This window comes from Furipterus horrens, unplaced genomic scaffold (assembly GCF_987537825.1).
Source record: "Furipterus horrens unplaced genomic scaffold, mFurHor1.1.pri manual_scaffold_3, whole genome shotgun sequence".
NCBI lineage: Eukaryota > Metazoa > Chordata > Mammalia > Chiroptera > Furipteridae > Furipterus > Furipterus horrens.
The window spans coordinates 27,153,466-27,172,423 of record NW_028327173.1 but is presented as its reverse complement, the minus strand read 5'-3'; the positions used below and the strand labels follow the sequence as shown (position 1 = coordinate 27,172,423).

The 18,958-nt window shown below is 45.2% G+C and overlaps 1 protein-coding gene across 9 annotated transcripts in view; it reads right to left on the bottom strand.

The window, feature by feature from the left end:
- NFYC (nuclear transcription factor Y subunit gamma) overlaps window positions 1-18,958 on the bottom strand; it is a 66,995-nt gene that overhangs the window by 1,685 nt on the left and 46,352 nt on the right. For all 9 annotated transcript variants that reach the window (XM_090269198.1, XM_090269205.1, XM_090269203.1 and 6 more), the window contains exons 5-9: window positions 15,141-15,236; window positions 9,942-10,115; window positions 6,327-6,485; window positions 2,820-2,927; window positions 187-246 (exon numbers count right to left, since the gene is read on the bottom strand). In XM_090269198.1, the coding sequence (XP_090125324.1) occupies window positions 187-246; window positions 2,820-2,927; window positions 6,327-6,485; window positions 9,942-10,115; window positions 15,141-15,236 (597 nt within the window). The remainder of the gene's footprint in view (window positions 1-186; window positions 247-2,819; window positions 2,928-6,326; window positions 6,486-9,941; window positions 10,116-15,140; window positions 15,237-18,958) is intronic.

Here is an 18,958-nt window from a genome sequence, read left to right as displayed (position 1 = left end):
CAAGTCTATAAACCTACAGGATAGGCACCCTGATTTAAAGACTGTATTTGTTTTTAACAATTTCTGTCCACTCACTGTTAGCAGAAGACGGAGCAGCTACCCTAACCATCCAAACTCACAGATGTCATCACTAACCCCACCCTCCAACTTCTCTCCCCCTGCCCCTGCCCAGGCTGGGTGTCCTACCTGTCCATCTGTGAACTGGCTGAACTGCTGCTGTCCTTGCTGGACCTCTGTCTGTGTGATCTGTAGGAATCAAGATGGCAGGGCAGGCAGGTCAGGGGCAGGGTCTGGTCCACCAGCCCACCACCCAGGAGAGGCTCATGAAGATCAAGTGAGACAATGTATACGAAGTGCCCAGAATAAGGCCTGGCAGAGAACAAGTGCTTGATGAGCAGCAGAAAAACAAGCCCCCACCCCCACCCCCTGGCACTAAAGGCTATTCAGAGTTGACACCACACAGAGGACCCTGGGCCATGTAACATTAACGGCCACCTACTAACCCCCTCCCTAAGGTCTTCCTGGGGCCTGAGACTTGAATCAAACAAACACCTAGCTCCTAGGCGCTGACATGAGAGGGCATAACATTTACTCTGTAGGCAGAAACCCTAAGAGTCTTTCAGCCAGTGAAGATAGTTTGCAAAACACTAGGCAGAACAGCGAGTGGTCCCTTTCACTCTTGGAAGGTGGGCTCCAAACCAAACCCGTATCACCCAGATTATCTGACTGGAATATGAAACACCCTGGCGAGCAGGTGGCCTTGGCCCTAGAAGCCTTTGTGGCAAACCTATGAAGTACTTTTTCCGATGGCAGCCACGTGCAGCCCTCTGGGCCAAGTGGGGCAGGGGGGAGGAAGCAAGGAAAACACTGATCACATGCTCTTCAAATCTTAGGTGTGGGTTTTAAAAGAAATGCACTGACATGTAGAAAGGTGTCCTACATGCCAGCTGCTGGGAACAGCCTGGTGGCCCAGGAAGAAGACTGAAGCAAGCCTGCATGTGCCTCTGTGTATCTATGGAACATCTGACTAGTACCGTCCTCTGCACACCGTCTCCTGGAATCATTACAGCAAACCTGCAAGGTAAGGACTGTCCTCTCAAGTGTCCTCACAACAGCCAAAATCAACCTGTCAGGTCTGCCCATGAGGCTATGTGGAGCAAGAAGGGGACAGATGTGAAAGGGCTTCTCCTCCTAGCAGTCTGTAAGCTGCTTGAGGACAGGAGCTAAGCCACCTCCTAGTGCAAAGTAAGTGTTCAAGAAATGTCTGCAGAAAAAATGAATGACCGTGAGACAAATGGAAAATGTTCCTCACAGATGAGGTTAACTGTGCCCCGTGGCCAGCAGGACTGACTTTTACAGCAGCTGAAAAAAAAGTTCCATTTATCTTTAAATTGCATTTACATACTATTTATTCAGCTTTCATTCAACAAATATTTACTGAGTACCCACAATGTGCCAGTTGTCACAATTACGATGTTACTCTGCCTTCAAATGCTCTCTTCTTACGCCCCACCCCCGCTGCCCCCACCGTATACCCAATTCTCCCCACCTTTTGGCTTTAGTTTCTGGTTCCAAATCTGACATCTGGGAAACCACCAAAAACTCTTCCTTCTTATTTCCTCCCACTTTTAGGCCATAAAGGTTTGGATCCCAGGTTAGAACCTTACAAGTTTTGTGTGGGTTTTTTCTTAAGGGGGCAGGGGAGGTACCCAAAGGTGTGACCAGTCTTGAGCTCTAATTGCATGTTGGTGAACACCATGGAAATTAGGGAAAAGCCCAAGTTCTTAAGTGAGCCTTTTAAAAAAAAAAATTGAAGATTGTATTTGTTTTTAGAGAGAGTGGGGAAGGCAGGGAGAAAGAAAGGGAGAGAAACATCGATCAATTGCCTCTTGTATGTGCCCCAACTGGGGACTGAACCCACAACTCAGGCATGTGCCCTGACCGCGGATCGAACTGGCAACCTTTTGCTTGGTGGGGCAATGCTCAACCCACTGACCCACACCAGTCAGGGTGATGTGAGTCTTTAATGATCCCAGAAACTATGTGGAACTCAGAGGCCTTTCTTTTGGCTCAGTCCTCCCATCTTCTCAAATGAGATCTTTGGAGACCTGCGCTACAAACTCAGCTCTGTCACCACTGTCAATAGATACATCACCAGAAATGCAACTGGACCAGACAGATTCAGCTCTTAAACGATCGTCGCTTTTTTTGGGCCTGAGGCAAAAGTATCCATTAAAAATGCCTCCCCTGACCAGCACCTCCACCCCCCCTACAAATGATGCCCACATTCCCCAACCCCCAAAGCACAGGGAGGCAGCCCCCTCAGCACCTGGGGCTCACAGCCTTCAATACCCTAGGATATGAGAGAAGATGAGGGGCAATCGCTGATTAAGGATATCTGAGGAGGCGGGGAGAAAATCTAAGTAAGTTTTCCAAAGGGCAGAGGAGGTGCCAGAACACACAGCTATTCAGTTTTAAAGATGGAAACTCAGCCTGACAATGAGGCAGTCTGTCAAAATGATTCTTCAGGTCAGACATGCACACAGATACATCAGGCTTTCTTTAAGTATTCTTGAGACTTCCCTGCCTTGCTTGTCTTTGTCCCTCCAGAACAACATGGTAACAGACACACTTTGAATACAATCTTCCAAATAACCCCACCTGTCCCTTGGGGTGCATCATAAATATGCAGGGTGTGGAGGTAGCTCTTGTTGAAAGATAATGTGGCAAGAGAGATCTGTGTGGTGAGAACTCCTTTCCAGCCAGAAGCCAGCTCCTGCCGGTCCCCAACTCAAGCCCTGCATCTCTGGGGCACATACCTGTTGAGCATTGGTGGCAAGCGTCTGGATCTGTCCCTGCACAACTTGGGTGCCTGATACAGGCTGGGCTAAGCGAATATACTGCAGCTGGCCGGTGTTCAGCTGCACCTAAGGCAGGAGCAGGGACAAAAGACCACAGGAGATTGAATGCAACCTCAAACAGGCAAACTTTTCATGTCTCCTACTCCACTGAGCCCTCTAAAGAAGCCTATTCTGAAAAGTTTCTTTTTTTAAAAAAAATTTTTTAAGATTTTATTTATTTTCAAATACGGGAAGGGAGGGAGAAAGAGAGGGAGAGAAACATCAATGTATGGTTGCCTCTTATGCGCCCCCAACTGGGGACCTGGCCTGCAACTCAGGCATGTGCCCTGACTGGGAATCGAACCAACGACCCTTTGGTTCACAGGCCAGCACTCAATCCACTGAGCCACACCAGCCAGGGCGAGAAGTTCCTTTTTAATAGAAGTCAAGCAAAACCATAACATCCCCACACCACAAACAACACAACACAAAAGAGGATATGTTCCCTGAATGGACTTTCAAAAAATTTCATTAGGACCTTGTCACAACTGTTTGGCCCTTAGCTGTTTGCTCAGCTTATCTTAGGACTTTACTGTAAAGGCTGTCTAACATTATCAGAATGTTTATAGCTTAAGTGTAGGCCTTTTTCCCCTCCATCTCCACACTACTCCACCCCAGCTCCCAGAACGCTGAGTAACACGGAGAGACGAGCCAGTGTCTGCCAGGAGCACAGCAGATGGCTGCTACTCTGCACCACAGCCCTAGAACTGCCCAACTCCAGGCTGCACATCTTGGAAGAAAGAGCTGACCTGCTTTACGATCTCTGTCCCCAAGAGCCAGGACCAATGGGGTGGGCGTGGGGGGTCTGTGGGAGTTTTAGGATCCTCGGTCCTTGGTGTTCAGCACTAGCTTCTGGCCAAACACCTCCCAAGGGGAAGCTGAATCAATAAACCTTTCACAGAAAAACCCATCATGGGAAGCTAAAGCTACAAAAATGCCCTTAAGAGTCCCTCATGCTTAAGATTAAGTCTCAGATAATACAATAATCCCACATGCTGCATTTAATTGTGCGCTAAAAGCCTTAACTCAGGCTCTTAACGCTCCAGCGTACCATGAAAGTTTTAGTGCTCTGAGTGTGGGGATGAAGGAAGGACCGAGGTGGTTACAACACAAGAGGAACCATGGCTCAGCAGAGAGGACAGTCAGCAGAGGAGGACTGCAGACATTCACACTCGCGATCTGGGGGATGCAAGAGGTTCCAAGAGACCAGCAAATCTGGTTTCTCTCTATGCGGGGGCCCAGACACCAACCTCCCTGGCTGCCTAGCCTGCCTCTGTTGTGAGGAGCTTCTTGAGGCTAACAGCCCTCTTTGTCCTGGAGCAAATATTCCCCTTCAAGAGCTAACATCACTGAAGGGAAGTTGACTTCCATGAGGAAAATGCTGATAGGAGGAAGCCGCGCTCCTGCGTGCCATGTTCAATCAAACTGCTTCTCTGAAACTGCCAGCCTCAAAGAGGTTTGGGACCACCAGGAAAGAGTAATTCTGAAGTTTTGGTAGTCCATTTTAGAACCGTCTGCTTAAGGCAAGATGGTGGTGAGTGCCACAAAACCTAAACCTGTTAAGAATCTAGTTCAAAGGAGACAGTGCACGATATTGTGACCCACAGTCATTTATTTCCTGAGAATACGCCAAGAGGAGCTGCTAGGAAGCTGTGAGGTCAAGCCTCACCTCCCCACCTCAATCCCATGATGCGGCTCCAAGGCAGCAGTGTTAAGATGCTTGTGGGGCTGAAGGCAGCTGGGTGGAGGCTTAGCAGATCTCATCTGCTGAGGCTGATGGTGTCTGGTCTCAGGAGCCACCAGAACTCTTGCCAAGGCACAGGAGATGAAAGACTAAAGCCCAGTCCCAGGAATGGGGAAAGGTATACAGACAGCCACAGGGATTTTCCATTTTCTGGCTGGGAAGCACTCTTTGTAGAAACTCAAATGTGAATGAAAAGCTGTGAGCCAAATAGTTCCAAGCAGTTCTTAAAAAGCAAGATGTTCTTCTTTTAGGCTTAGCTTTAGATCAGTCCTCTATCACAAGGATAGGTCTGGGGATCCTCACAGCTTTTTAACATTAATTATAGAGCAAATAAGTCTACCTCTTGGCCTTTCAAAAGAGAAGTAAAGTTTCCTTCCTGAAGGTCATCACTACTGAAAGCATGCAGATGAGCTTAGAAGTACAGACTCCTGTCTGAGAACAATGAAGCAGAGGTGCTAGATTCTCCAACAAATCTTCTGTGCTGAAGCTCTGTGCCCCAGGGAGTTAGAACATTCATGTTTAAGGCACTGCAAGGTGGGAGCTCTTCTCTGGCTTAAATGAATTTGTTTTGGTGCCTCCATAGGAATGAAAATCATTCAAGAGAGAGGTCTTGGGGTTGGTGGCTGAAAAAGTGAGACGAGGCAGCTGGAACTGACGGTGGGGTGTGTGTGTGTGTGTTGTGTGTGCGTCTGTGTCAGCCTGAATTGACGTGTGTGTGTGTGTGTGTGTGTCAGCCTGAACTGACGTGTGTGTGAGAGAGAGAGAGAGAGAAAGAGAGAGTACAAGCACACGAGACGAGACAGCAGTGATGGGCACAGACACAGAGACCCATGCTGACTCCACTTTCCTAACCTTTTTTCTGGTCTATTACTCTGTTAACAAGAACAGTTACAAAAACAGAGCTAAGGATACTTTTCAAACTTTTTTCAGAGAGGAAGTGGTTAATCAAGTCCAAGTGAATTTCTAGACCTGCCTACCTTTCATTTACAGTAGGAAGGGCAAGGGGCAGGAAATAGAAGGACTGCTCCATGTTACTCACTTTCTACATTTTTCGTTGGCAAAATGACCGATGTATAGATGGCAAGTGTTAAGACAAGAACATTTTAAACAAAAGAACAAGTACAAATCTAAGAAATGAAATCCCTTAAGGCACACAGGAAGCAGCAGTCCATAGTGAAGGAATGGATAAGTTAAATAAAAGCCAAAAATAAACTTTGCTGCAGGCTCCACTGGGAAATGACTCATGAATATGCAACAAGTGTATTTATGGCCTTGCCTATACACCTCCTATTCTCTGCTAATCAAAAGATAGGCCTGCCTCATAGGGCCTCCGGGCCTCGGCGTGGAGTAGTGGCTGCAATGGTTTCTCTGCATAGATAGGGTGTGGGGAAATTAGAAGGAGCTGCCCCACAGTGGTGCACTGGGACTTGGATTAAAGGAAGGCAGTGAGCAAACAGTGACGCAAACTGAGGTCTGAAGTAATGGGAATACAGGTTAAAGATAATGTATGTATGTATGTATGTGTGTGTTATATACATAATAACACAAAATATATACACAAGCACACACACAATACTTTCATTGTGTGTTTGTGTATAGATATAGATATAAAATCTTCAAGGATTTCCTATTATAACGTCAGGCAGAGTGCCACGCAGACCTTAAGGCAGGGCATGGCTTACCGGGATCTGCTGGATCTCTCCTGTGTTTGTGATGATCTGCTGCATCACCTGCATGGTCTGTCCAGTGCTGCTCTGGGCCTGCTGGGCTTGACTCTGAGGCTGGGCCTGGACAATCTGCACCTGCTGACCTTCTCCAACCTGCATGGTCACTGGTGTGGTCTGGAAAGAAGTCATAAGGAAGTTGGTTGAGCTCTGGCTCAGAGTCAGTAGGCTAACCAGGGGGTTAGTAAACAGTGGTTAACTAGGAGCAAACCCTCTCCATGAATGCCTGGACTCATCTCAATGCTACTAATAATACTCAACCTACAAGAGTCCTTTGGGCTTTAGAGCACTATGAAAGTTACCCACCAAAATAAAAGATGAAAACGTCCAGATTTTTAGGTTCATGGTACAGATTATTTGCCCAGGCCCAAAACATCTTTATGCTTCAGATGGTGCAAGTCTTCACAACCATTTCAATGAGAGTAAGGTACACATGGTACAAAAGGAACAAGAGCAACCATGACAGTTCACTGAGAAATGGCCAATGTCACATCTAGAGCAGGTGAATTTGGAGGGCAAACTACAAGGAAAAATCGGGTCAGTATGAATCTACTAAACTCAGAATCCTGAGCTCCTTCTTAGCCTGGCCAGACACTGGAAAAACGAAGTGCACACCGGTCTTCACCCCTATGGAAGCAGCAGAGCACCTTCAGCCCACACCGGCCAGCTGGCTGCTCTGGATCACAGCATGGCTTCCCACGGGAGAGGCCACTGGGCACCGAACAGTGTTAACACCATGACCCTAACTGAGGCTACCCGTACGTAACAGAATTTAATAAAGCAAGTATTTTAACTTTCTAAAAACAAGAAGCTCAGGTTTAAGAAATTTCTGTCTAATGTATATCATTTTGAGGATTCTGTGTCTTTTACACACATTTACTGGACTGTAGTCCTATGAAACTTACTCCTCTGAGAGACCATAAAGACTGGAACTGTCATAAGGGTCAATAATTTTTTTAAATCTCAAAACTTTAACTCTAGATGTGACCTTTATAACGTATCTTGCTCATCTGGTGGTGATAGGCGGTGAAGGGTGGGGGTGGTTAAGAGGAGGGTGGGGCCTTTTAAACTACACCTATGGCCCTGCACGGGTGGCTCAGTTGGTTGGAGCATCATCCCATACACCAAAAGGTTGCGGGTTCGATTCCCAGTCAGGGCACATACCTAGGTTTCAGGTTCGATCCCTGATCAGGGCACATACGAGAGGCAACCAATCGATGTTGCTCTCTTACACTGATGTCTGCCCCTATTTCCTCTCTAAAATCAATAAACATATCCTCAGGTGAGGGTTAAAAACAAATCAATACACACACACACACACACACACACACACACTCTCTACACCTATACCTCTAACCCCCTGATTTGAATACACTCTCTACCTTCCTTCAACAAGATGGCCCTGGGGGTCTCACGGGCTTCCATCAATACTGCTATTTTGATGCTCTTCACTTTCTGACTGCATAGGTCTGTTATGCTCCTGAAGTTACAAAGGCAGGGGATGTGTCCTGGGAACTACACAGGAGCTTCAAGGGACTGCAAGGGAAGGAGAAATTATGATAAACTGGAGGAGGGTGGGAGAGAAAGATGACAAAGGGACCTGTGCACAAATGCAGGCAGTGGGCTAGGACAACAGGAGACAGTCATTCTCCCACTGTGACTTCCAGTTCAGCCTATTCCCCAAGCCTCCAGGAGTGAAGGTGTCCAATTTTTTGACAGAAAATATAGGAATCACTTTACCAAAACATGTTTTCCTTCCAACTGTAGTGTGTGTTCTCTTCTGCAAAGGTTATCTGCACTCAACTTGAAACGGCCATTACTACAGAGGTCCAGGGAGGTGTCATACAGCACAAGGCCACTGTGGACCAGTAAGACAGGGAACAACATCTGAAAGATGCTCAGAGGGACCAAATGGACCACCCTCACAAGCCTTACCAGCTTCGAGCTGAGAAAGTCCATGGCGGCAGAGAAGAGAATAGATGAAATTCTGACTTAAAAAAAAAAAGAAAAAAAGAAAAAAAAAGCATATTGCCAACCCATCACTGTATTCTATCAACTTAATTTTCCTAAGAGGATTTCCAAAGTATTTCTAAATCCTTTCAGGAAAGTAAGGGACTGAGTTAGCATGGCAGCTATCAAATCACGTATGGTGTGCCCTGCTGTTGAGCCATGAGCTTCTTAGGATTATCGATCAACCAGAGCCAGCCCTTAGGAGACTCCCTTGAAGTTCACTCTGTAAAGGGATAAAGACTTTGGCATGTCAAGCTCTCACCACTGCAGAGGCACAAGCAAGAGCCAAAGAAGGTCCCTTAGGCATCAGGGTGCAGGGAATTCCTTGAGGCGGGGACTGGGCTGCAATCATCTTTAAACCCCTCCTGCCTACTATGGTGTCTGGCAAAGACCAAGCACTTACTAGATTTCTGTTATATGGATAAAAAAATGAGCAGGGAATAAATCCTAAAGTCATAGTTATACTTAAATCTACCACCACTCCACTGTTTTTCTTCTGGGCAAACGCAGCTCCTTACTAGAACACACGAGGCTGTCTAGGTTGTGTCCTCTGCCTGTCCTTTCAGACTGGACGTCCCACGCTGCTCCCTCTCACCACGCCCTCGTGCTATTTCTCATCTCCAAGCCTCTGCTGGTACTGAGCCCTCCAATGGGAAAGCCCTCCTCCCCCTCTTTGATTCATTTCCCTTATTCCCTCTAAAACTCATATTATTCCCTTAAAGGAACCTCCTCTACCACCCTCCTCACCCCTTTTTCAGTAGCCCCTCTGGTGCACTCCCATGATACCACACAGTCCTAAGAATATCTTACACTTCCCACACAGCTGTATCATCTTTAAGTACCTGTAGCCCCAAACAGACTGTGAATTCTTAAAAAGACTGTTTTATTATGTTTGTGTCCCCAACATGTATCATAGGACTTTACCTACAGAGGATGACCAATGCTTGATAACTAAATAAATTAACAACTGACAGGAAATTTGGATTCAGAGATAAGAGAACGGAGTTCTCTGCAGCTTCTCATGATTCCCAACAAGTATGATGTTACTGCTCTCACAACAACTGTACTGGGGAAAGAAAGAGTCTTCTGGTTACTATTGTAAAAAGAGAAGGTAACTTGACACAAATTCGGTGGGGCAGAGAGATGATGGGGAGAAGGGGAGGAGAGGTATGCATGCCTATCTCCCCCTTAAGTATACAAACTCCAATTCCGATGCAGACATAGTCATCAGGCATGGAGTCCACCTAAAACATCTTCTACAGGGATGCCACTACTCATGGGGGCATTATGCAGCTTTCCCTTCTAAAATGTTTTAGCTCAGAAGGATCACAAAGAACATCTTGTCCACTATACTTCCCTCATTTGACCCATGAGAAAACCAGGGCCCAGAGAGAGTAGAGTGACCTGTCACTCAGCAGCTGGGTCTGGGGAAGAGCCCAGGCTTCCAGACTTCACACCCAGGGCTCTATAATGGTCTGAGTAGCTCCCTGCCCTGGTCAAGCTTTCGCCATCCCAAACCTAAGTACTGTCTTGCTGGGCAGGCACCCGCTGCAGCTCACAGACCTGACCCTGCTGAGGCTGCGCGATGATGATCTGCCCGGGCTGGATGGTGGTTGTGGAGCTGGTGGTCTGCTGGCCTTGCTGCTGCCCCTGGACTTGGACGGCGGTGGGCTGCTGAGCCAGCGTGAAGTAGTACTGGACAGGCTCGGCAGGAGTCACAGACTGGCGCACCTCCTCCTGTGGGGTAGAAGGAGAGGCAGGTAAGAGGAAAAGAACCGACTCAGCAGCCGCCAGAGTGAATTTCCATTCTTCCCCCAAATGCGCTCTGTGCAGTTGCCTGCTGAATGCTGAGCTCTCCACATTTGAAGCCAAGGGAAAGTGGAATTCAGAGACCAGTTGTGCTAAATCAAACTAAAAATAACCAATTCCACAGACTTTATAAAACATAAAGCCAGTTTTCCAAAGTACAGAGTTATCACCCATTGCATGATGAGTTGCAAATGGGCAAATGATTACTGTTACTAAAAGCCACGCACTAGCAGTGCCTATCAGTAAATGCTGTCAAGGCCTGTGATTTGAGGACAGTGCTACTTGTGAGCACTGGAAGACACTACCTGGATGTCACACTCTCAGGCCTGTTCCCGACCTCCCAAACAGGCAGCCCTCTCCTTATTTTGTTCCCACCACCTCAGGAGAGACAGAGAAGGGGACGGGGACATGGGGCTTTTCCTAGGTTGAAATTTTAGCAGCTAAGTGCCAGCTTTTCACAGCATGTCGAGAGCTTAGTGGTCACCAAGGGCCACATCTATCCAGTGTCACATCTGGTTCTGGTTGTACTTAGTCACAGAAGGGCAACCCAGGGGGCCTGAGGGACAGCTCTCCACTGGGGTGCTGCCTTGGCTGACTAGGGAGGTCGCATTCTGTCCGATCTGCCCGGTGAAGAGACTGTTCCTTCTTCAGCTGACGTTTTCCATGGCAGAAGGAGTAAACAACCCTCTCCCAGCCACCTTGAGCTCACAGCTGAGAGTGTAGGATGTTTACACATACTACGGCATGGTTAGAGCCTGAGGGTCCAGGGTTGGCCCCTGACCACTGAATCAGAGATCGGCATCTGCTCCGGAGGGCCCTGGGACACACGATGACCCTGCCTGGGACAACAAAAACAATAGAAACATACAACTTGGGCTGGCTGAGGAAAAAAAAAAAAAAAAAGCTAGATTTACTCATTCCCCTGTTCTGGACTGTTTGCCAGGTTCAAGGAAAGAGGAAAAGACACTTCTTCAAGGTACAGAGCCTGTAGCCTGCCTCAAAGATCCCCAAAGTGACATTTACAAAGTTGATATTGAGCCCATCCCCTCATTAGGTTAGGGGCTCTAATCTGTGCTTCCAAAGCCCTTTCCTTGTGACACTTTTTTTGTCCTTGCTTGTCAAAGTCACTGCTTTCCCTGTTAGAATGGAAACTCCATGAGGGCAAAACCTAGCTCCCGCCTGCTCCCCACTGCCCCTACTACTCATTCCCTTGTGGGCCCCCAATAAGCACTTGCTGAATGAAAATGGATTTACAGAGCCAGGCAGACAGTTAGAGACAGGAAAGTAGAGGCACACAATGTTTTAGTGTGCTTCCAGGTGTTCAGTTTTTTAAAACAAACAGAAGGCAAGACCCGACCCTCCACCAGCAAAAATATGACAACTCACTTTATTGAGATACTTGCTTAATTGTGGTGGTCTGTAATCAAACCTGTAATATCTCCCAGGATGCCTGTACTTGCTTTATTGTGGTGGTCTGGAGCTGAACCCACAGTATCTCCAAGGTATGCCTGTACTTTTTTTTTTATCCCAGGTTGGTAGCAGTACAAATTCTCTTGAACACAACAGCTGTTACCAATAGAACAGTCCCTAAACTCTTTGCTGCCTGTAGGATTTTGTGGTCTGGTGCAGGGAGAAGCTCGTGTCCCCTGTAGAACAGGGTTGGGTATTATTTTGCTTGCCTGGTGACTGGGGGGCCCAGAATACTAAAAAGAGGACTGCTGATATCCAGCCCAAGAGAAACTTGGGTCTCTGCATGAAAAGTTCCCTGGTGGCATCTACCCAGCCTAGGCAGAACACTTGTAACATGCTGGGTTTCTGGGCTAATCCCCAAATATTAACCAACTTCTTAGGTTAATGCATTCTGTGCTTCCAACCCAAATAGTTTGAACCCTGAATGTGATTCTGCTCGAGGCAGAAGAGGAGCTCCCTTTTATTGTCATCTAGGTCTCGGCTTTCATAATAACCTGACTGTGACAACGTCACCTCCATTTCAACTCCAACTTCTCGCCATTATACACAAAGGCCAGTCCTGTCAACTAGACCTTGGCTGTGGCAGGCATAAAATACTGATAACCCTCCGAAGCTAAGAAACTGCTCTTTTCCAAAGCTTTTGAAATGAATTCAATTTATTTATTTTTCACTGAAATCTCCCTTCCCACTTTACAAAAAGTATGATCACTGAAGTCCAGACCTCACTTGAAACGGCTCTTGGGTGAGAAGGTATAGAGGACTGAGAGCCACCCACCCCCACCTCCACCAAAGTCAGGGAGTAGAAGACACTGGCATTTCTAAGCCCTGACCTGTGATTGCTCTATATCCAGTTATCCCTGACTGCAGCCCATCTATAAGTTAATATGGTCTTTTTGTCAGACAAAAAGCAAACCCTTTAAACAACCCTTTCAGAAGCCAAAACACCCCTTGCCAAAGGCTGGGAGAGCAGGTAAAGAGCTTCTCCTATGCTCTGCTATAGCTCCTAACTTGTCTGTGAGCCAGGCAGTGTCTAGGGCACTCCATCGAGTAGAGGTGCCTAGGTTTGCATTGTGAGGAGGGTATGACTATTCTCAAGTCACTGGAATGGAAGGAGGCACATCTAAGGTTCTTGAGCATTATGAAGACTCATTCAGCTAATGGAGGTCAAGCTAGCAAGGGAATGATTATGCTTGGTTTAAAGAGATGGGTGAAGAGAAAATGGTATTTCAATGGGCAGGAACTTTCAACTCATAGCTTTAGTGGGGTAGAAGTCAGGCCTCAACTATCTTCTGCTTTCAAATCGTTTTTACTTTCTTCCACGAAGATCAAGAGAAATTCCTAAGCATCTCTGAGAAGCCAAGGGCCCTTAGATCCCCAACTTAGCTCCTTTCCCTAGCAGTGGAGCATCATGCCAAGTGCTAGGACAGTCTCAGAATGACTGGATCAATCCAGAACAGAGTGCCTGCCCAGCTTTAGCAGTGGCCTCCTCACCCAGGGGGCTTGCTCCTGGACTGTGTTCAGAAGTGGAGACTGACGAGAGCCAGAGAATGAGCGGCATCACCTCCTAGGGCCATCGCCACAGTGCTATGCGGCCAGCCTGACTAGGAAAAAGCACATCTGCTTCAGAAGCAAGGGTGAACTGCTGCCTCCTTCAGAAAGGGTACATTTTGGAGAATAGGTGCTTTTAAAGGACTTAAGGGGGTACCAGCCAATTTGGAGCTTGGGAAACCTTCATGTCTACAGAGGATTAAAAGTGCCTTAAAATTTCAGACCAGTTTTCAACAATCTCAACCTTCCAAAGGCCAGGCAGCAGCTGCCCTGAACAGGATGGCAATCAACGGCTTGAACACCTATAAAGAACTGAATCCAGACAGCAAGGAGCTACTGCAGCTAGAAACACTTTAAAGAGATGGATCACCGCATTCTGAGTCAGGGTAGGATGGAACAAGGAGCTGACACCTGAAGAGAGCCAAGCACTGAGGACTTTGGAAGAAGGGACGGGACATGACCCTTCCCTTCAGCCAGCTCGTTAACAGGCAGCCCACAGAGAACAAGCAGGAGTTAGTACAAGGAGCAGGAGCAAGGCCAGACTGTGTCAGATTTCACCACCTTGTGTTTAGAGGGGGCTTCTGAAACAAATTCCAACAAGGAGAGCATGTGTGTTGTATCATTTGTTTTGCAGGAAGAGAAGTGGTCTGAGTTCTTGCTGTGGTGACTTCTCAGAGAGGAGGACAGCACCCCAAGAAGAGGACATGAGCCCATGGACACTAACCTGCAATGTTTCAAAGGCGATGCGCAGCCGGGGACGACCGTGGCAGCCTGCCGCTGTAAACATCCGACTGAAAGCTCCTCTGAACACCTTACAGCTTCCAGTCAAGGATGTTTACAGTAGCAAAGACTGCCCAGAAAGGACAGAGACGCGGTGAGGACCCCTGCTTTAGTAAGGAGGTGACAGAGGGCTTGCCAATCCAAAGGGTCAGGATTACAAATGTCCTTTAAGACGCCCACTTCTCCTACACTTCCTAGCTGGTTATTAATATGAGATGGCATGGGAGTCACAGAACAATTCTCTTTCTAGGGGTAATGTACTATGAAATGATTCATTAAAACCATTCAAAATTTTATTAACAAAACAAAGCAAGCAGGACAAGGCACAGTTTTGCTCCTGCAGACTCTACCGTTATTCCCCAAGTGTCTCTGCTACACCTGATGAGTCATGCAATCTGCGTGCCTGAAACAATGAAATATTCAGGACAGGGGTCTATTACAATTGCATTAAGAGCTTTATGCACCCAAAGTGCTGAAAAAAATAACTGATGTGACCTTTGCAGAGGGGCAGGCAGAAGACAGGGAAAGGCAGACAGACGTTCACATTCTTTCTCGTGATTGCTTAGGAAACAGTTTAAGTGGTGGTTCTCAAATTTGGTTGCACATTAACAGCATCTGGGGAGCTTTAAAAAGTACTGATGCCTGGGCCTCCCCCTCTCAGATTCTGATTGGGCACTGGTATTTTTTTAAACCCTAGCAGGTAATTCTAATGTGTAGCCAGAGCACTATATAGAGAACCACAATCAAGAGTAGGAGAAAACCAAAGTCTACTCACTCCGAACACCACTGTGCACATAGGGAAGCTGTTTCTTAAAAATCTAAAATCTGTAACTCACTGAGCATGTTCTCCCATCCCAGATTAAGAACTCTGACAGACTTCCCAGAATACCTTGAAATGAACTCCACTTTACTGTTTAAAACTAAAGTCTTTACTTTTCACTGTCTATTTTCACTGAAATACCACCTCCGCGGCACTGAGTTAAAAGTATCCATAAATGAAGAACAGAAGGAGATGTTAAGGATGGAGCTGGTCTAGAGAAGGAGAAGCAAAAGAAAGAGCAAATGATTTGTGCTGAGAGAAAAAGGAGCATTATTTGACACCCATATGCAAGGTGCTCTTCGGTCAGCAGTAGCAGCAACGCCTTCCCAGCTCACCTGACGCTTTGGAGGTTTTAGTTCATCTCTTGGAACAATATCGATGAGAAAGTCAAACTGATCAAATTTTGTAATTGCCATGGCGATATCATTCCTCTGTAACAAAGAAAAGCAAGGTGAAAAATTAGCCTGGGGAGAAACTAGTTCACCTGGCTTTATACCCTCCAAGTTACAAGTAAGATAAGATGACGACTTCTAAGCCAAACTAAGTACCCATGGCCAAGTCTACAGCCGAAATCGGCACAGCCAAACTCTCATAAACCTCACATGATCAGACTTCTGGAAAGACATCTATAAAGTTGACAAAAAAAAAGACCTACCTGTAGCTCATGCTCCACAAACAGTTATTTGAGCCTCTAAATACTACCGTGTCTGCTGGATTCTTCCCCAAGGTCCTCCCCAAGATTATTAAATTATGGTCCTCCAGGTAAAACTGTACAAAACTAGCAATCTCAAGTGGCAGGTTATGTGGTTAGCAAGACCAGGCAATCATTCAATCTAATAACCTTTTCAAGGCACTAAATAATATTTTGCCTCTTTGGTTCATAAGCAGTTAAAATCTCTTTTGAATCTCCTGGCTGAAATTATAATTCAATAACTTTTTGCACTATTTTCTGCTAAATGATCTGCACCATTATAATTTTTATTTTGGAATTCAAAATCGCAATGTTAAATCCATGGTTTAAATCTTGTTTAATGTGATATAAATATTGGAAGTCTGAAGTTACCAGAACAGAGGCGCAGGTGGGCAGAGAACACAGGAATTGACTGACTAATGATACTGAAACCAAGGCCTGCTCCAAAGGCCTTCTTTCTAAGAGTGCCACTTCCTTCCTTTAAATAATAAAATTAAAGGATTTCTTTAAAACTAAAAACCAACATACTAACACTGTATACAAAATTTTTTACTTTATTATAAAATTTTTAGAGAGGGAAAGAAGGGAGGAGGAAAGGGTGGGAAACATGATGTGCGCGAGAAACAGCGATCAGTTGCCTCTCTCACGCCCCCACCTGGGGACCTGGCCCACAACCCAGGCTTGCTGGCGCTCAATCCACTGAACCATGCCAGTCAGGGCTAAAAATTTTAAAGAAACAGAGAACAGGAAAAAAAAAAAAAGAGTATTTAGGGAAAAGTAAACTTTGAAATTCATTTAAAAATAAGATGACTTGATGGACAGAGGGACAGACTGATATGAGGATAAAACAAGTAAAATTTTAATGGTAGGATCCAGGTGGTGAGTATGCAAGTGTTCACTATAAACTGTTCTTACGTTTGAATTTTTTCATTATAAAATGGTGGGAGGGAAATGTCAACTTACTAACAGAAATCCTTAGCAACCTCTACATATCACATCTTGAGAGAAGGTGACTCATCAGACTAAATAGGAGGAGATGGAAATTTTCTGTTTTTTCCTTGCCTTGACTCTGTGATGGCCCCAAGCCACTGAAATGCAAAACTCTAGTCCACCATTCTTGCCAACCACCAGCTTGATAATAAACCCATCCTACCAAGGCAAGGCACATCTTAAAGCTGCCAGGACTTATTTAAGATTAGTACAATAGAGTATCACATTCTTGATGATGTCACCTACTCAAAGCTATCTAAATGGCTCATCTAAGGATGGAATGAGGGAAAAAAAAAAAGAAAGAAATAATAATCACCCCCCCCCCAAACATATACCAGTGTTCTACAGTATTTTGGAAACAGATATAGTTAAATAAAAAATGTCTTTTAAACATTTTTATTTTGCCTTTTTAAGTGGCAGTATTTTACTGAATTATTACTCATGTACAGTACACAGCTAGATGAATTTTTAATAAATATAATACACCTAGGTAGCTATCACCCAGATAAGAATATAAAAAGTTTCCTTGCATCCCTTTCCAGCCAATAACCCACCCAATCTGAAATAACCACCACTCTGATTTCTATCACCACGAACAATGCATGGTATCATGTGCTATGTCATTCTTTTCTCTGGTTTCTTTTGCTCAACATAGTATCTTTGAGATTCATCCATGTTGTTGTATGGATCAATAGTTTGCTTTATTGTTGAAAAGTAATTCATTTTATAACTATATCAATTATTTTTTTAAAGATTTATTTCGTTTTAGAGGGGAAAGGAGAAAGAAGGGGAGAAACATCAATGTGAGACAGAAACATCGGCTGCCTTTCATACATGCTCCAATCAAGGACTGAACTTGCAACCCAGGCATGTGCCCTGACCAGAATGGAACCAGCAACCTTTCACTTTGTGGGACAACACCCAACCGAGTCACACTGCTCAGGGCAGCATAAATCTTTTTTCTTTTAAACATATTTTATTTATTTATATTTAGAGAGAGGGGAAGGGAGGGAGAGAGAGGGAAAGAAACATCAGTGTGTGGTTGCCTCTTGCACTCCCCCAGCTGGGGACCCGGCCCACAACCCAGGCATGTGCCCTGACTGGGAATCAAACCAGCAACTCTTTGGTCTGCAGGCCAGCACTCAATCCACTGAGCACACCAGCCAGGGCTCTTTTTTTTTTTTAATATTCCTATCTTGATGAATATTTGAGTTGTTTCTAGTTTTTGGCTATTATAAATAAGGCTGGTACGAACATTTTTTAAAATTGATTGATCTCAGAGGGAGGAAGGCACAGAGACATCTACTCGTTGTTCCACTTACTGATGTGTTCATTGGTTGGGTATGAACATTTTTATACAAGAATGTCCACTTTTGATAGTGTAACTAGGATTGGAATGGTTAAGTCAGAGAGCAGGGCTATGTTTAACTTTACTAGAAGTTGCCGAATAGTATTCCAAAGTGACTGTAGCACTTTACATTCTCATCAGCAGTAATGAGTTTCTGTCGCTCCACTGCCTCACCAGTTTCTTTAAAAAAAATTTTTGGCCATTCTAGTGGTTATAAACCAGTATCACATTGTGGTTTTAACTTGTATTTCCCAGATGACAAATAATGTTATGCACCTTTTCATGTTTACTGATCACTCGGAATCTTCTTTTTTGAAGTGCCCATTCAAGTGTTTTGCCCTTTTTATTTTTTAATCTAAAATGAACTTGAAGGTGACTTCAACTGGCTCTCTAGATCTATAGACTTCCTTCAAGGCAGCCTAAAGTAAGTTCTCAATGTCTACTTGCACTAGAATGTAGGATTCCCAGGGGTAGAGAGTTTTGTCTGTTTTTTGTATTAATCTCCAGAGCCTAAAACAGTGCCTGGCACTCTGTGGGTGTTTAATAAATATTTGTAGAATAAATGAATAAATATACACATTTTCAACTTTGGCAGTAAGGGGAAACGAGGAGAAAATATAATTTATTTTCCTGACTTTGTTGTTAGAAAATACTGTCACTCTCTTACATTAGTCATACCCTTCTTCTTATGTCTGAGAAACCTTTCCTCCAAGAGCTAGGGCCTGGCTATTGAGGGGAGAGCTTCTAGAGCCAATGACCAAGGGGTCTTCATACAACATAAATGTTGATTTGCTGGATTAAAATAAAAAGAGAATTAATAAGGAGAGGAAAAGGACTCCCAGGAAAGCAGATGATGAACAGAAAGGCTAATGAGGTTAGTAAAACTGATTCTTCCTGGGATTGTCCTTTCCTGGAGTCTTTCAAGGCTTCCAAGAAGAAATTGTTTACATCTTAGAGATAAATATCTCTTTAGCCTCAGTTTATACTGAGGCTTACCAAGTGAATAGTTCAGTCACTGAGTTGTGAAAACCACGGGAGAGTCGGAAATTAAAGTTCTTGGTGGGGCAGCCCTGACCAGTGTAGCTCTGTTGGACACCATCCCACAAGGCGAAAGGTTGCTGGTT